The sequence below is a fragment of the Geotrypetes seraphini genome, chromosome 10 (genome assembly GCF_902459505.1).
Source record: "Geotrypetes seraphini chromosome 10, aGeoSer1.1, whole genome shotgun sequence".
In the NCBI taxonomy this organism is placed as follows: Eukaryota; Metazoa; Chordata; class Amphibia; order Gymnophiona; family Dermophiidae; genus Geotrypetes; species Geotrypetes seraphini.
The window spans coordinates 20,900,500-20,923,724 of NC_047093.1; the positions used below are offsets into that span (position 1 = coordinate 20,900,500).

Consider the following 23,225-nt stretch of genomic DNA (forward strand, 5'->3'; position numbering starts at 1 on the left):
TTGCAGATGGTGTAAAATACAGCGGTCAGGTTAATTTTGGGGTTAAATGTGACACCCTTTTATCGGGTGTTGCATTGGTTGGCAGTGGAGGCGCGCGTGAAATTTAAATTCAGTTGCTTTTGTTTTAAGGTTCTGTTTGGTCTGACTCCCAAATATATAAATGAACTTTTCTCTTTTACAACCAATCGACATAAAAGAAGCTCACATTTGATTTTTGCTTTTCCGCCTGTTAAAGGACGCAAACTAAAAAAAAATATCATCAGCATCTTCTTTCATATCAAGCAGCAGCATGGGGCAAAGACTTAGGGCCTCTTTAACAAAGCCGCGCGGCAACGGCCCCGAAGCCCTTTAAATCTCTATGGGCTTCGGGGCCATTAGCGCAGAGCAGCCGCTAGTGCGGCTTTGTTAAAGAGGCCATTAGGGCTTCTTTTACTAAGCTGCGGTAGCGTTTTTAGCGCGCGCTAACCCCCGCGTTACGTGGAAAAACTAACGCCAGCTCAATGGAGGCAGTAGCATCTAGCGCGCGCTAAAACCGCTAGCGCAGCTTAGTAAAGGAGCCCTTAAATCAACCGCTCCTTTCTACCAAAATTTAAGGGGGAATTTAGAAAACATCTAAAAACATATTTATTTTTGAAGTAATTAAGTAGTTAATTTGTAAAAATTTTATACTATGTAATTATTAGATTTTTAGGGTTTTTAGCCATTGGTTCTTCACTCTCTAATCTACTTCAACTTTTATTGTATTTTAAATGTATGTTAAATTATGTAAACCGCACAGAACTTCACGGCTTTGCGGTATATAAATAAACTGTTATTATTATTAACACTGTTTATGATATTATCAGAGTTGTTCCAAAGGAAACTATAACCTTTCAAGCTTTTGGTCACATAGAACTCATTATGAAGACTTTTTACTAAACTGCATTTAGGAAACGGGAAGACAGTACCAGGCAGGCAGGCTTTTGTGGTCTGGTTTCCTGCAAAATCACAAGATGGCTTGGATAGGCTGGAGTGGGTTCCAACAGCAACTCCAATAGGTGGAACCTAAGGACAACTTTTAAAATCCTATGGGTCATTATAGTGCCAGTAAATTTTCCAGAGTCAAAAGGACAAGTGATGCTGCAAAAACTATGCATGCAAATGAGCTCTGCGGAGCTCCACAGAAATTCCATCTGATCAGTTGTTGGAGAAGGCGACCGACACATGTGTAGAATAATCCATGGAAAGAGGCATAAAAGTGTGCATGTGCATGAGTGTCAATCGTAGGCATGCCTTATTGTGGTGCATCGTGGGCATATGGCATAAGCGTCTGTCGATGACATAGATGGAGGGGAGGGGGTAAAGAACTACCAGCAAACTGGGAGGGGGATTTGGGCCAGAGTGTTTCCGGACTCTATCTTTTTTCCAAGTCTGTTGACTATCAGGGGGAAGGGGGGGGGATTTGCAGGGGAGGAATGCATGGGCTGTTGGCTGAGTTAGAGGTAGTGTGCTTGCTGCGTGTATGTTGAGTGGAGTGGTGTGTCTGGTTTACTGACTGTTTGCTTGAAAGCTGATGGGACTTTATCATACAAAAACTTATAGCTGATGGTCTAGGCCAGTAGTAGGCCATTCCGGTCCTCGAGAGCCGGAGCCAGGTCAGGTTTTCAGGATATCTACAATAAATATGCATGAGATAGATTTGCCTCTCAAGGAGGCAGTGCATGCAAATCCATCTCATACATATTCATTATGGATATTGTGAAAATCTGACCTGGCTCCGGCTCTCGAGAACCTGAATGGCCTACCCCTGGTCTAGGCTGGCATTGTGCCTGATGCGGGCTTTGTGGGTCGGGGTGGGCCTGCAGGTTCTCTTTTGTTGGACACTGATCTGCTCCCACCCGGGCTCCCTCGTCTTGGGGCGGCCTGTACCTGCTCGATATTACTGATGCTTTTCTTGCTCCTCTTGTAATGTTCTTGTTATTTTGCTGATTGTACTTGCCTGTCTGGGCTGTTTGCCATTCTCAATAAAAATATGTTAAAAAAAAAAAAAGAACTACCAGCAAACCATGCAAATGCTTTTTGCTACACTGCTTCTGTGGAACATATATGCTGCTCCCATTTTTTTTTTTTTTTTTTTAAACTTCCACCTCTCATGAATCTGGCAGCCCCAGACCTGCAAGCATATGCTTTTAACGACTGCGCATGAGATGCGCCTTTTAAGATACGCGCAAAAGATGCATTTTTAACACACACGTATATGGCACCCCCCATCATCAAGTGTGATAAGTGTATCTTCATCTCTCATGCAATTGGCAACCCAGACCTGCGGGCGTACACTTTTGATGCATGTGCATGAGAAGCGCCTTTAACACACGTGGGTCAACGCTACTTGCACCTCCAGACCCACCATTAAAAAGGTCAGCGTTTCATTTCGTAAATCGCCAGCCCGTGTTTCTCCAGAGAAGTGTCAACGAAAAATGATTAGATTTCACAAATATTACCAACACTGAGGATGGCATTTAGAATTAAGGATCAGCAAAACCTATCACTCACTTTTCTCCAGGCAGAAAAAGTTCTCCAAGTGCTCTTCCTTTCTCATCGATTCTACACACTTCCGAGGCTTCGGAGTTCTGCACGCTCCCAATGGCGCTGTCCATGTCCGACTCTTGATGGACCTCTTGCTGAGCCAGGGTCATGGTGTCCTCATCGGGGAAAAGCTCGGGCTCACTATATCCACTTTCACTGTCTGTGATCTCGCTACCCTGAAAAAGAAAGATATTTCTAGTCTAAAAACAAATTACTGGAGACAAAGAATTCACACATCATTCTGCTTAGCACTTCCTACAAGCTCTAAAACCAAGTGAAATTGATGTGACTAAATAATTTACCATCCTTCTTTTAATCATTATGAATTGCTTTTTTCTACAGCCTGTCATCCTGAAGAGAATAATTTTTCGGCTTAAGGATAACGCAGCAGCACGTGTTCACACAATGTCTCTACAGAGACACTTAAGGATCTAACGGACAAAACAAAATGTTGAGCTGAAGACAGAATTACCATGTTTGACTGTGCTTAGATTAGCCCCCCTTGCCTGGAATTAGGATTCCTGGAAGGGGCAGCAGGGACTGTGTTGAGCAGGTTTCATTATTTTGACTTCTTAAACACTGATTTGCATATGCCCCGGTCTTAGAGATTTTAGTCTAACTCAGAGGGCCGTAATCCAGTCGGGTTTTCAGGATTTCCCCAATGACTATGCATTGAAAGCAGTGCATGCACATAGATCTCATGCATATTCATGGGGGAAATCCTGAAAACCCGACTGGATTGCGGCCCTCAAGGAAGGACTTTGAGACCCCTGGTTTAACTCTATACCATGTGACAAGCTACTTTCATGTTTGAAAATGCATCTATTATTGGGATTTCTTAACCAGCTTTTTTGATGAAGAGATCCATCCCAAAGCAGTTTACCATACGTTGAATAGTAATCTAAGTCAGTGGTCCCCAACCCTGTCCTGGAGGACTACCATCTCTTCTGCAAGATGAAATATGGGACTTGATTTATAGTTTGACGTGAGGTGCTGGTAGCCTCTTTGTAATTTAGGAGGCTTTACATTATTACTATTATATTAATGCTCGATTTGTTCTACTGTATGTGATTCTGTTTGTGTATTCTATTGTGACACGCCTTGGGAAAGGCGGGCTATAAACAAAGAAATACACCAACCATTCAGGTTTTAAGGATAGCCCTAATGAATATGCACGGAGAAGATTTGCATGCCTGTCACCGCCACTATATGCAACTTTCTCTCGTGCGTATTCATTAGGGCTGGCTGGTGGTCCTCCATGACAGGTGGTATCTGGAGCAATGGAGGGCTAAGTCCAATGGAGGGCTCTAACCATTAGGACACTTCTATATTCCAACTCTGGTATGAACTCAGAACTCTGGTGTCTGGATTGAAAAGTATTTAATCTACCAAATTTGCTTCCTTTGGTAGTGCCAGAGATCACAATTGATTTTTGTCTTTCCTTTTACCTATCATAGCAGCCATAAATGCCCCGATCTATCCCAGTTCCCCCTTTCAATTCCCCTCCAACGTCCTAGTCTCAAGACACCAAATCTATAAGGGTTGCAAACACAACATACAAGGACATATGACAACAGATGCTCAAACCAGTTCCATTGTTTCCTTCATCACCTGTTATGCTCAGCCTGCCTTGCTTCCAGATTACGAGATTCATTAGCATGCACTGCCTCCATTTTATGCAAATTTCTTTCATGCATATTCATGAAAACCTGACTGGCAAGGCAGTAGTCCAGGACTGACTTATGAAACTCTGGTTATAAAACAGTGCCTAAGTGGAGTTATGCGCACAACTACAAATTTCTAACAATTAACGCTACTTAAGGGCTATTCATGGTACTTAAGGCCCAATTGGCGCTTAAGTTAATAATTAAATCAGATGCCCAACTGGCATGTTTATTAATTTAAAAAAAAAAAATTTGATGCAAACGCTTGTAACAGAGGTCTCCAAAGTCCCTCCTTGAGGGCCGAATCCAGTTGGGTTTTCAGGATTTCCCCAATGAATATGCATTGAAAGCAGCGCATGCACATAGATCTCATGCATATTCATTGGGGAAATCCTGAAAACCCGACTGGATTCGGCCCTCAAGGAGGGACTTTGGAGACCCCTGGCTTATAAAATGGTTTCAAAGCAAATTACAAATATAAAAAGGGGTAATAAGAACATTTCACACATATAGTAACAAAAAATAGGGGGAAAGGGAGTGGAACTCCAAAATGTTTGAGACAGATAACATTAAAGGGTCAAACAATGTGGAAGGGCTAAAAGCAGAAGCATATATGTTTTAAAAAATAAAAAAAAAGACCGATTGGTGAATTCTAATTTTCGAAGGCATCTTTCAAAAGAGAAGTTTTCAAAAAACTTTTAAACTTATCTAGAGCAGATTCTTCTCCAATATATCCTGGCAAAGAATTCCATAATTGAGGCACAGCTATCCAGAATATTTCCGTTCGTCTCGCGCCGATAACGTTAAGAGATGGCACTGAAAAAAAGATTTTGGTTGGAGGACCACAGAGTTCTGGATGGAGTATAGGGGATAAGTAACCTGTCCAAAAAGGGAAGCAGATTAGATAGGTGGATCTTAAATGAAAGTAGTGCTATTTTATAGGTAATTCGATGGGGTATTGGTAACCAATGTGCATTTGGAAATTTGGATACAACTTTATAGAATCTGTGTTATAAGAAAATATCTGGTATGGCCCCCAGTCTATTTAGTAATTCAATTTATTTTCTCTCATCATAGACGTTCTACTCGAATAGCTTACACTTTTTGACTTTCCATCGCCTAAAGGTTGTCGCCACAAAAGATATCATAATTGTCTATTGTCATTCCAAGCAGCCACCTGGGGCGCCAACTTTAATCAGTCATTCTTTGCATCCACATCATATCAAAATTTTAGGAAACTGTCAAAGACGTACTTATTCAGGAAATTTTTGAAAGACTGAATTTGTACTATATTCTGCGTTTGTGGCAATTTTTTGAATTCTGTTAAACCACTTATATCTGAAGGGTGATGCGGCATACAAATGTTATGTTATGTTCTGGAAGTGTGCATTAGAGCTAAGGACGTGCACGAGAATGTCTGTTCATGAGTGGGTTCGCAGAGAATTAGATGGCATTGTTGTAGCCCTGGTTCATCAGGAATTATGCATGCAAATAAGAACCAGCTTGTACTTTCATACTAGCACATGTTCTGCTATATAGAGAATGACACAGGGACAGAATTTGTCCTTGTCCCCGCGGTTAACCACGGGAAACCATCTCTGGATCTTTAAGGAGGGAAGAATCAAGAGTATGAATGGGCCCAGCCATTGACCCTCAAGCCTTGCATTGAAGAATGCTGGTGTAGAAGGACCGAGGTTGAAACAGACACTACAGAATGACAGTCTCTGGTATCCAGAGCAGATATTGTGATGTCATAATGCCTCATTCCACCAGTGCCTAAGAGCCAATCACATCAGTGATGTCACAATGGCTTCATTATCCTTGGCTCCCATAAGAATCAGAGTATGAATGGCCACAACCACTGACCCACAAGCTTTGCTTTGAAGAATGCTGGTGTTGAAGGACCGAGGTTGAGATAAGTCACTAAAGAATGACAGTCTCTGGTATCAAGAGCAGATATTGTGATGTCATAATGCCTCATTCCACCAATGCTTATGAGCCATCCTCATCAGTGATGTCACAAAGGCTTCATTAACTTATACTTGGCTCACATAAGAATCAGAGTTTGAATGGACACAGCCACTGACCCTCAAGCCTTGCATTGAAGAATGCTGGTGGAGAAGGACTGAGGTTGAGATAGACACTAAAGAATGACACGAGATGGTTATCTGTGGGGTTGGGGGACAGTTTTCACTGGGCATAAAAGCATATCCTCATGTTTAAGCTTTTCCTTGATGTAAGCAGTTTGAATATATGTAGCTACTCCAATGAATAACTTTGAGATTCAGGGAACAAGCAAATAACCCACCTACCGACAAATCTCTCTTTGTGTAGGTAGGGTCGGTGCCTCTCTGTACACAATTTCTTCAGATTATGGCTGAACACATGGATCGATCATAAACTAAGCCTTTGAAATGTAAGATATGGCTTCCGGGGACTTATTTACAAAGCTGCGCTGCTGTTCCTCTGTGCTAACGTTGTGGTGAACAGTACAGCAGATTAACTTTTAGAGCACACTAATTTCTACATTTAAAAAAAAAAAAAAAAAATAGCAAATATGATGCCCTTTTGGGGCATGAAGTAGGCAGAACTTACCCACCCCCTGTCTATGCCCTAATGACCCAATTTCCTTATCTTGACCCTCGTAGGGATTCCCATGTGGGATCCCTACGAGGGTCAAGATAAGGAAATTGGGTCATTAGGGCATAGACAGGGGGTGGGTAAGCAGAGTGGGCAGACTTGATGGGCTGTAGCCCTTTTCTGCCGTCATCTTCTATGTTTCTATGTTTCTATGATGGGTCATTTGGCCTTTATCTGCCATCATGTTTCTATGTTTCTATAATCAGAAAGTTCTATGACATCACAATGCAGGTGTAAAGAGCCTTAGCCTATAGGAAGAGGAGATGCAAATGTTAAGAGCCTTAGCCAATAGGGAGAGGAGGAGAGAGTAGCTGCTGCAGACACCAGAAAGTATTTCTTCACAGAGAGAGTGGTTGATCATTGGAACAAGCTTCCAGTGCAGGTGATCGAGGCAGACAGCGTGCCAGCCTTTAAGAATAAATGGGATACCCATGTGGGATCCCTACGAGGGTCAAGATAAGGAAATTGGGTCATTAGGGCATAGACAGGGGGTGGGTAAGCAGAGTGGGCAGACTTGATGGGCTGTAGCCCTTTTCTGCCGTCATCTTCTATGTTTCTATGTTTAACTGTGCCTTGTAGTGAACCTGGAAACTGCTGGGTGTTAACATGGCCTATAAAGCAATTCATTTAGCTTCATCTCACTGCATTCCATGTCATCTGCCATGCTGTTAATATGCCGCCGTGACCTTTGCTCTTTGTTAACTGAAAGGTTTATTATTTATTCAATTTGATATACCGCCTTTGGTCAAATCATCAAGACAGATCATCATAATTAATTTAAAAAACACAATGAGAAGAAAAGTAATTAGGACGTCAATGCAATGAAGTGCAGAAGACAAAAGAACGTAAGAACTTCCATTCTGGGGCAAACCGAAGGTCCATCAAGCTCAGCATCCTGTTTCCAAAAGTGGCCAACCCAGGTTCCAAGAACCTAACTAGTTCCTAAAACAGCAAAAGGATGGGGCAGAGAAGGAAAAGAAAAGAGAGACCTGTGACACTGCGTCCCATGTATCCAAGTAGCTTTTCGAAATATGTTGAGAAGGCTCCTAACAGTAACAACTGATAAAGGGTATGGAAAACCTTTCATATGATGAAAGACTGGAGAAACAGAGACTTAGAGGGGACATGATAGAGACTTACAAGATCATGAAGGGCATAGAGAAAGTAGAGAGGGACAGATTCTTCAAACTTTCGAAAACTATAAGAACGAGAGGGCATTCGGAAAAATTAAGAGGGGACAGATTCAGAACCAATTCTTGGAAGTTCTTCTTTACCCAAAGGGTGGTGGACACCTGGAACGGTATTGGGGTTCAAAAAGAGATTGGATGATTTTTTGAAGGAAAAGGGGATTGAAGACCTGATGGGCCGCCATGTGAGCGGACTGCTGGGCGCGATGGACCTCTGGTCTGACCCAGCAGAGGCATTGCTTATGTTATGTTAGGTTACGCACCTTACACACCTTAACCTACATTTACTCCAAAAGGTTAGCTGCACAACTTTAAGTAAAGGGAATAGACTTAGTAGATAAAGACAGGCTGTTCACCCTCTCCAAGGTAGAAAGAACGAGAGGGCACTCTCTAAAGTTGAAAGGGGATAGATTCTGTAAAAACGTAAGTAAGTTCTTCATCCAGAGAGTGGTGCAAAACTGGAACACTCTTCCAGAGGCTGTTATAGGGGAAAACACCCTCCAGGGATTCAAGACAAAGTTAGACAAGTTCCTACTGAGCCAGAACGTATGCAGGTAAGGCTAGTCTCAGTTAGGGCACTGATCTTTGACCTAAGGGCCGCCACAGGAGTGGACTGCTAGGCATGATGGTCTGACCCAGCAGCGACAATTCTTATGTTCTTATTGGCTCTTACGCACCTATAGTATTGAATAGGGTTACCAGACATCCAGATTATCCCAGGCATGACATATCCGGGGATCCGGACGGCTTTTCAAAACCCGGCATTTTGTCCAGGTTTTGAAAAGCCTACCTCTCAATCGCGTCAGCAGGAGGCAATCTGCGCATGCGCAGGTCTTACGCGTGGCGTCATCGCGTGAGACCCGCGCAGATTGCCTCCTGCCCAACCAAAGTAGGCAGCAGGGGCGGAGCTAGGGCAAGACTGAGGTGGGGATGGGTGGGACTTGGGGGCGGGTCTAGGGCGTCCGGATTTTACAATTGTAAAATTTGGCAACCCTAATATCGAATTTATTGCATTATCTTTTCCCTCTTCCTTTTCTTTATATAGGGTAAATGTAAGTGATTTATTTCATAGGTACTATAGTTAGGTTGTGAGCCCTGGGGACAGAGAGGGAAATTCAAAGCACCCGATTAGATTTTTGATCATTACTTAAGTCAATTTAATTTAATTATTTTGAAAACCACTTTGAATCCTTTAGGAGATTTAGTAGTATATAAGACAGACACCACATTAAATTAAATGGTAAAGACCCTCTTTCTCACCTTGTTAGCACCAGTTCCTGAGTATCATACAAGAGTCACAAAAAAAAAATAAAAAAAAAAAGAGAGAGAGAATCACAGTGGAGCTAATACAAAAACTGAAGCTGACAAGGCAACCATGATTAATTCTCTGTCTGAGATCGTGACATTGGAAATTTATGACAGATTTTCAAAGACAAAGTATGTGACAGAAGAAGCCCAAAGGGCCCAAGGAACAAGGACCAAGACTTTTATTAAAATGACACGACACGGCCCATGTTTCGTCAAGAAGCCTGCATCATGGGTTTATAAAACAGTATGTCCCTTCTTACTTCCGGTGTGTCAAGGATAGCAATGTCTCATATATTTAGCGTCTGTTATCATCAAAACGTGCTATTGCATATGACAATGCTCGACGCATTGCAATTCTACAAAGTATGCACATGCACTTTATTTAAAGATCAATTTGTGATCCAAAGAATGTGGAGGAGCCTAATGGGAAGCCTGCTGTAAATCCCATTTTGGGTCCTTATGCTCTTGGGCAAGTCATTTAACCCTCTGCTGCCTCAAGTACTAACTTAGGGGACAATTCTCAATGCTCAACACCACCACCACCCAAAAATAGCTCAAGGATGCTCAAAGGAATCAGTATGCAAATGTATGCTTAATTTGCACTAGTACACTGAAAGTAGGGGAGGAATGTGCCTGGCTTTTACAGTAAGTGCAGGCCTTGTGAGCATGCTGAAACAAAATTGGAAGTGTAAGCACACATCACCTTTTAAAATATGAGCCTCTCAAAAAGTGTTTGCATTTAAAATTTTGAAAGTGCAAAGCAACCACTCTCCAGCCTTTACAGCAGTGGTTCCCAACCCTGTACTGGAGGACCCCCAAGACATGGAGCATCTCCATTATATGCACATTCATTAAGGCTATCCTGAAAACCCGACTGGCCTGGGGGTCCTCCAGGACAGGGCTGGGAACAACTGCTTTACCGCTTTCTACGTATAACATATGCAAATCAGGTGACTAACCCCTTTAACACTGGGGTTAGGCTTTGAACATCAGCCCCTTAGATTGTAAGCCATGTCGGCACAGGAAAATGCCTACCATGCCTGGATATGACTTGTCTCAAGCTAAAAATGGAAAAAAAAAAGTACGAGATACATCTAAAATCCTCTCTCTTCCTTATAGGGCAATAAACGCTGGCATTCAGTACACATTAGCTGCAGACCTACTGCACAGGTACATTTCTAAAATGTAGATGTATGCGAGGTGGTTTTCCAACCAAGGAAACACCTGTGGAATGCTTTGTTTCTATGCCAATAAAAGAACTACATGCATTTTTGTCTAGTTAAAAATCCATTTGCCTGGATCTGGCAGACTTAGATAGAATAACTCTGTTTCCCCCTGCATAAAAGGCTCCCAAGCCCCTTATCCCCAAATCCACTTGGATGTCTTCACATTTGAAAGGCCATGTCTGGTATTTTTTTTTTTTTTTTAAAGATTTCCTTTCAACGCAGCTTCACTTCTCCCTCAATATTCGCAAGGGTTAGGGGCAGAGCCGGCCCATGAATATTAAAAAAAAACTGTGAATAATATTCAGGCTGGTTCTGACCCGCCTTCCTCCAGAATCCCAGACCTTACCTTAAGCCCTCCGAGACCCCCCGGAACCATACCTGGTGGTCTAGCGGGCTTTTGGGACAGGAGCGATCTTCCTACGCTCCTGTCCCGTGCAGATCACTCATAGGAAATGGCTGCCGTGAGCTCCCGTCGTAGTCTCGAGAGACTATAGGAGCTCATGGCAGCCATTTCCTATGAGTGATCTGCAAGGGTCAGGAGCGTAGGAAGATTGCTCCTGCCCTGAAAGCCCGCTAGACCACCAGGTAAGGTTCCGGGGAGTCACAGAGGGCTTAAAAATAGCCCCAAAAATTAAAATCAATATAAAAAAAAAATCGTGAATAACTGAATCCGCAGATACTGAAACCGCTGATTCAGAGGAAGAAGTGTATATGACACAAAGACTGTTAGAGAAACATATTTCTAGAGAAACTATGAGTTGGCATTTTGAAGAGAAACAATTTTTAGAACAGTTTATTGTCATGTGCCTCTTGTGTTTTTACACATTTTTGATGTTTTATGATGCAAAAGATATAGAAAAAATATTTTACCAAAAAAAGAAAACAGGATGCTAGGAATTATGAGGACAGGGATGGAAAATAAGACCAAGAATGTTATAATGCCTCTCTATTGCTCTATGGTGAGACTTCACCTTGAATATTGCGTTCAATTCTGATTGCAGTATCTCAAAAAAGATATAGCGGAATCAGAAAAGGTTCAAAGAAGAACGATTAAGATGATAAATGGGATGGAGGTTAGGGCTCGTCAGCTTGAAAGAGAGGTGGTTAAGGGACTGGAGGAGTTGCCGTACAGTGAGAGATTAGAGAAACTGGGCCTCTTCTCCCTTGAAAAGAGAAGACAGAGGGGAAATGATCGAAACATTCAAGATACTGAAGGGAATAGACTTAGTAGATAAAGACAGGTTGTTCACCCTCTCCAAGGTAGAGAGAACAAGAGGGCACTCTCTAAAGTTAAAAGGGGATAGATTCCGTACAAACGTAAGGAAGTTCTTCTTCACCCAGAGAGTGGCAGAAAACTGGAAGGCTCTTCCGGAGGCTGTCATAGGGGAAAACACCCTCCAGGGATTCAAGACAAAGTTAGACAAGTTCCTGCTGAACCAGAACGTACGCAGGTAAGACTAGACTCAGGGCACTGGTCTTTGACCTAAGGGCTACCGTGTGAGTGGACTGCTGGGCACGATGGACCATTGGTCTGACCCAGCAGCAGCAATTCTTATGTTCTTATGGCTAAAGGGAGATATGATTGAAATCTACGAAATCCTGAATGGTGTAGAATGGGTAAAAGTGAATCGATTTTTCACTCTTTCAAAAATTACAAGACTAGGGGACCCTCAATGACTTTATATGGCAACACTTTTAAAACAAATAGGAGGAAATATTTTTTTCACTCAAAGAATAGTTAAGCTCTGGAACTTGTTGCCAGAGGATGTGATAAGAGCGGTTAAAGAGTTAGACAAGTCCATAGTCTGCTATTGAGACAGATGTGGGTGGAGTCACTGCTTGTTCTGGGATTGGTGGCATGGAATGTTGCTACTATTTTGGGTTCCAGAATGTTGCTACTATTTGGGTTCCGGAATGTTGCTACTATTTGGGTTTCTGCCAGGTACAGGGTGGGCCATGGAAAAGTATCCCACGTCTGGCGATAGTATGACAAGACGAACGAGCAAGTGGATTGCTTTTTATTCACTTACCCACAAGTTACAATAGATGGTGAAAAGTGGTCCCCGTTCACGTCTATGCACCTTTGGGCATATCGAATAACGTTGTCCGATACTGCTTGCAAGTCTTCCACAGTGATGCTGCGGATAGTGTTCGTGAAGTTCTCCTTGAGTTCATCCAGGGGATGTGGATTGTTGGCGCACACTTTCTGCTTTAAAATTTCCCCACACTTGTCGGCGAAGGCCTCTTGTGTTTCCTTAAAATCGATCCGCTTCGCTCTTAGCCTTCCATAATCATTATTTCGCTGTTCCAGGGAGAACACCGTCTTTCTGGCACCGGTATTAAGAAGCGGGCTACTTTTCCGTGGCCCACCCTACTTGTGACCCGGATTGGCAACTGTGGATACAGCATACTGGGCAAGATGGACTATTGGTCTGACCCAGTACGGCTATTCCCATGCCGAATTTATTTCTTTTAAGATGCGTCTTTTTCCTCCTTTTCTTTGGACATTTAAATAAATTGTTTCTATTTGCACCAGTATTCCTTGGTGTTGCCTCAGAGAGACTGCTCATAAAGCAAACATGTATATTCTCCGATTTAACACGTCTCTGTTAACAGATCTATCCGTAACTATATGTGTGTTTTATGATGTTTCTAAACACGAAGTACTAAGCTATGTTTTATTTTATATTTCTAGGTATTATTCTATTTATTCAACATTTTGTAGGAATAAATCTCTATAATTTATCAAGGTGAATGTGGTCTTCTGGATCCTGGCTTCCAGCCTTATTCATCCCCATTACAATTATTTCCTTACAGGACTCTTGGTACCAGTCTTCTAAAGAGGGTTGCAAAGGGTTAGAACATACAGTACATCTGATATCAAGAATGAGTGACTTATACTAATGCTTAGTCTATTTGAGGAGTTAATTGCAGAGGCTAATTGCATTGTCTGGGAAACACTGACCTTCTATTGTGAGGAAGCCAAGGCTACAGATTTACGAGAGAAAGCAGGGAAACAATGTGAAAGAGAAATCCAGACCTTTGCCAACCTATCCCCTCTGATGAGAGAAGCTAGTGAAAAGTTAGAATGGTCTGAATGAGATTCACAAGGTGTATAAGTCTCTAGAAAAAAGAAGAAGAAGAAGGAGGCAGCGTCAGCCCTTTAAAATTGGGCATAAGAGAAGTGAGCAAAGAGACCCACAACCCTATACCTTGTTTCTTGTGATCTTGTCTGCAGATAAAGGGAAATATTTATTTAATTTGTTTTCTTTCCTGTTTTCCCCATCTCAGGTTAAAGTGTGGTGTGTATGTGTATGGTGTAATTCTTTCTCCCTTTCTGTGTATAATCTGTATGGTTTGTCCGTAGTTTGAAGATAACTGTGTTTAAACTATTCTATCCCTTATTTTTTATTAATATTGTACTTTCACCTAGAATTTTGATAGACATGTAATCAAATTTTAAATAAACTATGAAACTATGTGTGTGTGTGTGGTGTATGGGTGTGTGTGGTGTGTGGTGTGTATGGGTGTGTGTGGTGTGTGAGGTGTGTATGGGTGTGTGAGGTGTGTATGGGTGTGTGTGGTGTGTATGGGTGTGTGTGGTGTGTATGGTGTGTGGTGTGTATGGGTGTGTGTGGTGTGTATGGGTGTGTGTGGTGTGTGTGGTGTGTATGGGTGTGTGGTGTGTGTGGTGTGTATGGGTGTGTGGTGTGTATGGGTGTGTGGTGTGTATGGTGTGTATGGGTGTGTGTGGTGTGTATGGGTGTGTGTGGTGTGTATGGGTGTGTGTGGTGTGTATGGGTGTGTGTGGTGTGTATGGGTGTGTGTGGTGTATGGTGTGTGGTGTGTATGGGTGTGTGGTGTGTATGGGTGTGTGTGGTGTGTATGGGTGTGTGTGGTGTGTATGGGTGTGTGGTGTGTGTGGTGTGTATGGGTGTGTGGTGTGTGTGGTGTGTATGGGTGTGTGGTGTGTGTGGTGTGTATGGGTGTGTGGTGTGTATGGGTGTGTGTGGTGTGTGTGTGGTGTGTGTGTGGTGTGTGTGTGGTGTGTGTGTGGGTGGAACCATGGCTGCATGTATAGTGAGGAATCTTCCCTCTGATGTTTCAAGGTAGTGTACAGGAGTTGTTTGCCATTGCCTTCTCCCACATAGTGTGTGGTTCCACTATGTTGCTTCTGCCCGACATAGGGCCCTGCATCCCACAGCACCTGGTATTCCCCCAGTGGTCCCCCATCCAGGTACTAGCCAGGCCACTAAAAGAGCGAATAGAATGCTAGGTATCATCAAGAAGGGTATTACTATCAGAATGAAAGAAGTTATCCTGCCGTTGTATGGGGCGATGGTGCGCCACATCTGGAGTACTGCGTCCAATATTGGTCGCCGTACCTAAAGAAGGACATGGCGTTACTCGAGAGGGTTCAGAGGAGAGTGACACGTCTGATAAAAGGGATGGAAAACCTTTCATACGCTGAGAGATTGGAGAAACTGGGTCTCTTTTCCTTGGAGAAGAGGAGACTTAGAGGGGATACGATAGAGACCTACAAGATCATGAAAGGCATAGAGAGAGTGGAGAGGGACAGATTCTTCAAACTTTCAAAAAATATAAGAACAAGAGGGCATTCGGAAAAGTTGAAAGGGGACAGATTCAAAATGAATGCTAGGAAGTTCTTCTTTACCCAACGTGTGGTGGACACCTGGAAGGCGCTTACAGAGGACGTAATAGGGCAGAGTACGGTACTGGGGTTCAAGAAAGGATTGGACAATTTCCTGCTGGAAAAGGGGATAGAGGTGTATAGATAGAGGATTACTGCACAGGTCCAGGACCTGTTGGGCCGCCTCATGAGCGGGCTGCTGGGCGTGATGGACCTCAGGTCTGACCCAGTGCTCACCTGACAGCACCATCCCTAGTCTTGCACAGAGGCAACTGAAGGGTCAGCTTAGCTTTAAAGAAACTTGGTGAGCAGCATCCAGGGCACTGACCCTTAAATTAGTTCTATTCACAGATGTGGATTCTCACCGTTCTCAGTAATTCAAGGCAAATTACACTTGGGTTCAGCAGATATTTCTCCCGGTCAGATTTATCACCCAAGGGGTTGATATTCAGCCCATGGTGGTCAACAGTTTTTAAGCCACCGACAGCTGTGGACAGATTCAATCCTAGATGGTCAAATGCCAGGTCATGTCTGATATTCAGAGCCGGTGCTCGCATAGCTAAGTGGGCAAAGATAGAACTCCCTTGAATCCATTGTTTAATGCAGAATATCAATCTGTTAAATTAAATCACATGGCCCCTATCTACCTACTTATTTTTAAAAATTTCTATACCGTTTACAACTAAACGGTTGACATAATTTACATACATAGTTTTAAAACAAAAACATGATAAAATAAACATACAAACCAACCTTAAAAATCATGGCTGCAAAATAATACCACAACTTTGCATAACACCACGATGGACCACTGATCTGACCCAGCAGCAGCAAATCTTATGTTCTACCAGAGAAGATTATTATTTCTAGAGAAAGGAATCTACAAATAACTGCGTTTTAAGTCATTTTCTATATATACCCCTTTCACGACAATCCTGTATCTTAACTCCAGCGCAACAAAAAGTCTTTTTACCAGTCTCAACAAGCCTTGGCTTCAGTCGTCTTCAGTAAAGCTAAATTCTTAGAAGGCAAGAACGGACACCAACTCCAGTTGATGCTACAGCACTTCCCTATCTCCTCTAATGGGCTGCCCCAGCACTATCCAAGTAGTGCTGCAATGGTAGTAAGGGGGGGGAGAGGCCACCCCACCATCTTGGTGGGGACGCTGGCACCCGTCCTCCTCTCCATCTCCCCCCCCCCACTACTGCACGCGCATGCCCCTTCCTTTCCCTCGTAACCTAGCCTAGGAGTTACGTCGGAGGAAGAGCCGATGCCAGTGCGAGCGGCAGGCTGGGGTTGCTACTCATGCCAGAAACATTAAAGAAATTCGGGGGAAGGAGCGGATGGGGGGGGGGGCAGAGAAGGCTGAGAAATATAGGAGGCAACTTTTGGAAGTGATTAGGAATGCTGACTTCACATACATTATCAGCCTATTGGGAACTACAAGAACAAGGGGGCACTCGGAAAAAATGAAAGAGGACAGGTTTAGAACCAATGCTAGAAAATTTTCCTTCACTCAGAGGGTGGTGGACACCTGGAATGCGCTTCCGGAGGATGTAATAGGACAGAATATATTAAGAGGATTCAAAGAAGGATTGGACAAATTCCTGAAGGATACAGGGATTGGGGGATATAGATAGAGACAGAGATAGGATGATGAAAGGAGACAAAGGATCACTTACAGGTCATGGACCTGATGGGCCGCCGCGGGAGCGGACTGCTGGGCGCGATAGACCCCTGGTCTGACCCAGCGGAGGCAACTTCTTATGTTCTTATCCTCTTCTGAGAGAGACAGAGGATGGGATTCATATGAATTGCCACACTGGGGCAGACGGAAGGTCCTTCAAGCCCAGTATCCTGTTTCTAACAGCTCCTAAGTACCTGGCAGAAACCCTAATAGTAGCAACATTCTAGAGCTGAGATTGTGATGTCATAAAGCCTCATTCCACCAATGCCTAAGAGCCAACCTCATCAGTGATGTCACAATACTTGGCTCGCATAAGAACATAAGCATTTCTGTATTGGGACAGACTGAAGGTCCATCTAGCAAAGCATCCTGTTTCCAACAGTGGTCAATCCAGGTCCCAAGCACCTAGCTAGATCCTAAGTAGTAAAACAGATTCTATGCTGCTTATCCTAGGAATAGGCAGTGGATTTACCCAAGCCATCTCGATAATGGCCAAAGGACTTCTCTTTTAGGAAACTATCCAAGCCTTTTTTAAAAACCCTGCTAAGCTGATTTCACCACATTCTCCGGCAACGAATTACAGAGTTTAATTACATGTTGTGTGAAGAAGTTTCACTATAATGACACGAGGCCTCGTGGCGTCCGTCTTTTTCTGTGGTTACAATCAAAACAACCTACATATTTTATAGAGGCACTTATTTTGTACCAGGGGCAATAGAGGGTTAAATTAACTTGCCCAAAGTCACAAGGGGCTAGATTCACTAAGCAAACCGATCGTGTACCGATCGGTTTGCGATCCTTTTGCGACCCGATTTCCCTCCGACCTGATTCACTAACCTGTGTCTCGATCATTCTCCGATCCGCATATGCGAATGCGGGGGGAACGGCATTCAAATGATGGCAGGCAGCGATTCACAAACAAAAACCCTGCCACACTGACTGGGCTGGCTGATCACAAACAAGCGACTGCTGAAGACCAGTCGCTCAGGTTCTTTCCGACTGCCCTGCCTTCTGCCGCCCTGCTCTCTGCCCTGAACTCCTGCTTTCAGCCCCACTCTCCTGCCTGCCCTGAACTCCTGTAGCCCCGACTCTCCCACCCTTCCCCGCAGTGCAAGCCCGTGGTTTTAACCCGTGGGCTTAAAGCAGGTTAAAACCACAGGCTCGCAAAAAAGTTTAAAATAGTTAAAAAAAAAAAAATTCTCTGCCGGGCTCGGAGGGCCAATGCATGCGCAGACCATCTACAGATGGTCTGCGCATGTGTTGGGATCGCTATAAAGTGATTTCGGGCAGGCAGTTGGGAGCGTGATTCCGATCGCCCTCATTTGCATGAGGGCGATTTGTGAATCCGGGCACGGATTCGATCCGATCTGTGCCCTTAGTGAATCTAGCCCAAGGAGATGTGGCGGGAATCAAATCCAGTTCTCCTGGCTCTCGGACCACTAAACTAACCAGTTGACACCTACTCCAGAAAGAAGTGTGAAGAAGTTGTGGGGGAGGAACTGGAGCACTTGAAAGATTGAAGAATCCCCTCTTTATTGTTTTCCCATGTCAGCCCCCAGGGTAAGGAGACATTGTGTGGGCTCAGAGTTAACACCACCTAGAAACTTCTGCTGAAGCTGTGTTATCTGTAATTCCACTCCACTCACAGCTATCATTTAGATCAGTCACAGATTCCTTTTAAGTTTTTAGCACAAATCTGAACTTCTAGGTTGCCAGTTCTTACAAATATCAGCCTGCCGCCCCAATGCTGCATGCATTCAACAAGTAAAGGCCAGGTGGATAGGAGCATGTAGCTAGCGGCCTACGAAGGATACAAAACATGAGAAATCACAGTCCCACAGGGACGACAACGTTCAGATCGGCAGAGTGTTTGGTTAAATATTAAACAGGAACATGCTCAATAAAATTCAATTCACTATCGTTCAAAGACCAGCGGCGATGGAAGGAAGAGGCCTGCAGAGATTCAGGAATTTATGAATTGGCCTCTTGGGCATTGTTGAAAGTGGAGGTAGGCCTAGACGTTTGCTAACAGCAAAATCTGTCACAACTGTTCCATTTCCCTTTCTGTGGTTCACTTGTCTGTGTTCTGTTCTCAGCACTTTATCCTCCCCTCATACCACCCCCCTCCCCCAGAGTCCCCACATTAGGGGAGCCTATGCTGAATTTCAACAGATAAGAAAAAAACCAAAACATTTCAATCCTTCTCCACTGTGTGCACAGTACAGTTCAGGGCAGAGCTTCAAGGGTTAATGCAATCGGTGCAGCTTCCCTCTGGATTAGGGGTCTCAAAGTCCCTCCTTGAGGGCCGCAATCCAGTCGGATTTTCAGGATTTCCCCAATGAATATGCATGAGCTCTATGTGCATGCACTGCTTTCAATGCATATTCATTGGGGAAATCCTGAAAACCCGACTGGATTAAGGCCCTCAAGGAGGGACTTTGAGATCCCTGGTCTAGAACAGACATGGGCAATTCCGGACCGACCGAAATCCAATTGGGTTTTCAGGATTTCCCCATTGAATATGCATGAGATCTATGTGCATGCACTGCTTTCAATGCAGATTCATTGGGGAAATACTGAAAACCCGACTGGATTAAGGCCCTCAAGGAGGGATTTTGAGATTCCTGGTCTAGTACAAGGGTAGGCAACTCCGGTCCTCAAGAGCCGGAATCCAGTCGGGTTTTCAGGATTTCCCCAATGACTATGCATGAGATCTATATGCTTTCAATGCATATTCATTGGGGAAATCCTGAAAACCCGACTGGATTAAGGCCCTCAAGGAGGGACTTTGAGATCCCTGCTCTGGATGATCAACCAAATGGCGCATCAGCAGAAATCAAGCAAAATATTTAATAAAACACATTCTGCCGTGCACATTGCATTAGAATCAAATGAAAATGGCAGCTCTGGGTGCAAAGCGATGACGGGGTCTCAACTCATCCTGACAGTTGTGCTTATGAATATTTTAGGAAATACGGTTTACCAGGAACAAAAACAACAAAACATCTGGAATAAAGTTACTGCACAAACAGCCAGATCAGCAAATAAGGAATTTTCAGTAGTTGGTATGGAGAAGTTTTCACAAATTAGGGTTACCAGATGTCCGGGAAAACCCGGACGTGTCCTCTTTTTAGAGGACAGTCCGGGTGTCCGGAGGGATTTCCAAAACCCGTCAGTTTGTCCAGGGTTTGGAAGTCCCAAAACTCGGGGCCCATGTCCGGAGGCCCTTGTGCATGCGTAGATGTTGACACGATGATGTCCCGAGAATGCACACAGGCACATGACATAATCGCGTTGACATCTGAGCATGCGCAGGCCCTCAAGACCTCGGCGAAGGGGACAGGAGGGTCATGTGGGGGTGGTATGGGACAGAGCTGGAGGCAGAATGGGGCAGGGCAGGTGTTCTCAACCTGGCAAACCTTTCACAAGTAAGAGAGTAGAAAAATGTTGGATGTTGGTGGTCTCAACTATAGATTATTTTCCCTCTTAAGGAATGAAGCAGAGACCAAAATGAAAAGGGACTTCTAGGGGTGTATTAAGTTTTCTGGTTCTGAAATATTGGAAATTATACTTGAAGCCTTCAGGGTAGAGAAAGTTCTGGTCCGACTTATGAACAGCTTTAAAAACGCAACTCGTTCTTAACCCGGGGACTGACCTAAATGTGCAACAAATGGAATTTGCTGTAAGAAATAGCTATAGAAAACAAAACAAAACCTTGTAGCCCAGTGGTCTAACTCAAACCCGTTGCAGGGCTACATTTTGGATTTGTAGGTACTTGGAGGGCCTCAGAAAAAAAGTTAATGTCTTATTAAAGAAATGACAGTTTTGCATGAGGTGAAACTCTTTATAGTTTATAAATCTTTCCTTTTGGCTAAGTCTTAATAATAATATTGTAATTTAAAGCTTAAGAGACACATGATTAAGAAACTGTTTTATTTTAGTTTTGTGATTATGATAAACATACTGAGGGCCTCAAAATAGTACCTGGTGGGCCGCGAGTTTGAGACCACTGCTGTAGCCATACTACCAGGACTTTCACACGGAGTGGGTAAGCAAGAGGATTGCCCAGTGCCCTGGCACCAAGCCAGGAATAGAGAAGGGGATGTGACATTCCCCTGTTCATTCAGTCTGTGGCTAGGGGAATCCAAAGGCAAGGAGTTGCCAAAAGCTGGGGGCTTTGTCTCGTGTACGTTCCCTGCATTTATAGGCATCACTTTTAGTCCACATATGTTGCGGCAAGTTTTTAAATGGAATCCGCCCACACTGGCTGTTTCCCTTTGAAAATGGCAACCACAAAATGTGCATGTTCAAAGGAGCCATGCGTCATGCACATGCTACTTACGCAGCAGCCATGGGGTTAAATAACACCCACACACTGGAAAGTGCCATACATGTTTTACTTTTGACTTAAACACACTTACAGTTGTGCCTCTTTCAGGGCCAGCTACATGTATCTGTATTAAAAAGGATTCAGAGTTATTCGTGAGCGCAGACAAATCAGCTCGCCACCTAAAAAGTTACTTTTAAAGACGTGGGGTGTGAGTGGGGATATACTCTTCGCGCTGCTGTGGGGAGGGGGGGTTGGGACCCTCCATTTTATCTTTTTCCCAATTTTTTGTTCTCTATAATGTGGGGGATTGCACCCCCCACGACCCCCCAACAAAAGCGCAAAGAGTATGAAGTAAAGTGGGGGGGTTCCCCCCCATACCCCCTATCGGAGCTCTTTAAAAGTAACTTTTTAAGGCGGCGCGCTGGGGTCTTGCGCCAAATTGTCTGCGCTGCAATGTCGGCACGCCAAAGTCTCGCTTGCTTTTGTCCCCATCACCATTAAAAAGTACCCACTTCAATCCAAATCCTAATTTACTCTTTAATCATTTCACACAGACTATTGCAACTCTCTTTACCATGGTAAAACTCAAAAAGAAACCCGTAGACTACAACTGAATCCAAAATACCGCAATCAAACTTATTTATAAGGCCAAAAAAATATGATCATGTTACCCCACTTCTTCGAGAGTTACACTGGTTACCGGTCTCTCACCAAACTACATATAAAATTCTTCTTCTAACTTTTAAAATCAAGACCTCTCACCTCACTGTTTTCCTAGATAAATATCTCATTCCACATACCCTTCCTAGGGTCCTTAGATCTACGAATCAAAACTTATTGACAGTACTTTCAATCAAGGACCTATACTATACTAGAAATTCCTTTTTTTTTTCAGCAGTTGAACCCTCGCTCTGGAATGCAATGCCACTTTATCTCCGCAACGAAAATTCCCTAAATAAATTTAAAACAAATCTCAAAACATTTTTTTAAAGATGCCTACCAATAAGTGAAAAAAAATAAAAATTGCTTTTAAGAAGCGACATCCCCGTCTCCCTTCCATTACTCTCTACCCCTCCTTTTTATTTTTATTTATCATTGTAATTAAAAACTTCCCTCTCGCTTAATTCCTTTCGTCTCTAATAAGTCTTAATTTGTCATAGTTTTAGTTTTACCCCATTTTTATTTTACCTCATCTAAATCAAAAATTTTATTAGATTTTTCTAATTTTTAATATTGTAAACCGTCCAGATACATGTGATGGTCGGTATATCAAGCCATAAATAAACTTGAAAAGTAACTACTAGCTTTCTAATCAGACAAGAGAAAGTATTCTCTGCCGCTTTATCTGGGAAAAATTGCATTGAAATCTGTCTCAATGTGTCTTGTTTGTTTTATGTTGAGGTACTATAGTTTCAGACTTTATATGGAGGAATAACCTTTGGATGGGTCGCCTTTCACTTCCCACCTCCTCTCCCTTCCCTCTTTGTTTGGCCCCTTCTCAGCCAACACAGTCACTGCCATTCACCTTTTCTTCTTGTGCCCTATTTTTTTAAAACCTATGCTAGTACCGTATTTCCCCATGTATAAGCCATGGCTTATACATCGATTTTGCAAACTGGCCTAGTGGGCGCAGCTTCCTTAAATGGAAGGCCTATACATCATCCTCCCCTCTTAAATACCTCCCTCGCCAGTAATCCTTCTGGACGGCCGCACCTGCCTCCTCCAAACACACTGGCTGCCTCCTCCAAAACATACTGTGCAGGACACCGCGCTCTTCCTGATTGGCTGCCGTTGCGAGAACTGACGGCAGCCAACCAGGAAGGGCGCAGGACGAGGCTTGAGATCGCAAACATCGCTCCTGCCCTCCACAGCGTGTTTGGAGGAGGCAGGCGTGGCTGTCCAGGAGGATTACCGGTGAGGGAGGCATTTAAAGGGGGGATGATATATAGGCCGCCCCATTGTATAGA

The 23,225-nt window shown here is 43.6% G+C and overlaps 1 protein-coding gene across 2 annotated transcripts in view; it reads right to left on the reverse strand.

Annotated features, from left to right (window-relative positions):
- The window catches only part of RAB11FIP4 (RAB11 family interacting protein 4), a 72,012-nt gene that overhangs the window by 32,570 nt on the left and 16,217 nt on the right, over positions 1–23,225 (reverse strand). Inside the window, exons 1-2 of one of the 2 annotated variants that reach the window (XM_033962255.1) lie at positions 17,766–17,795; positions 2,533–2,741 (exon numbers count right to left, since the gene is read on the reverse strand). In XM_033962255.1, the coding sequence (XP_033818146.1) occupies positions 2,533–2,741; positions 17,766–17,780 (224 nt within the window). In that variant the 5' untranslated portion in view covers positions 17,781–17,795. Of the gene's footprint in view, positions 1–2,532; positions 2,742–17,765; positions 17,796–23,225 lie in introns of those variants that run through there. The other variant, XM_033962253.1, reaches the window with a different exon arrangement.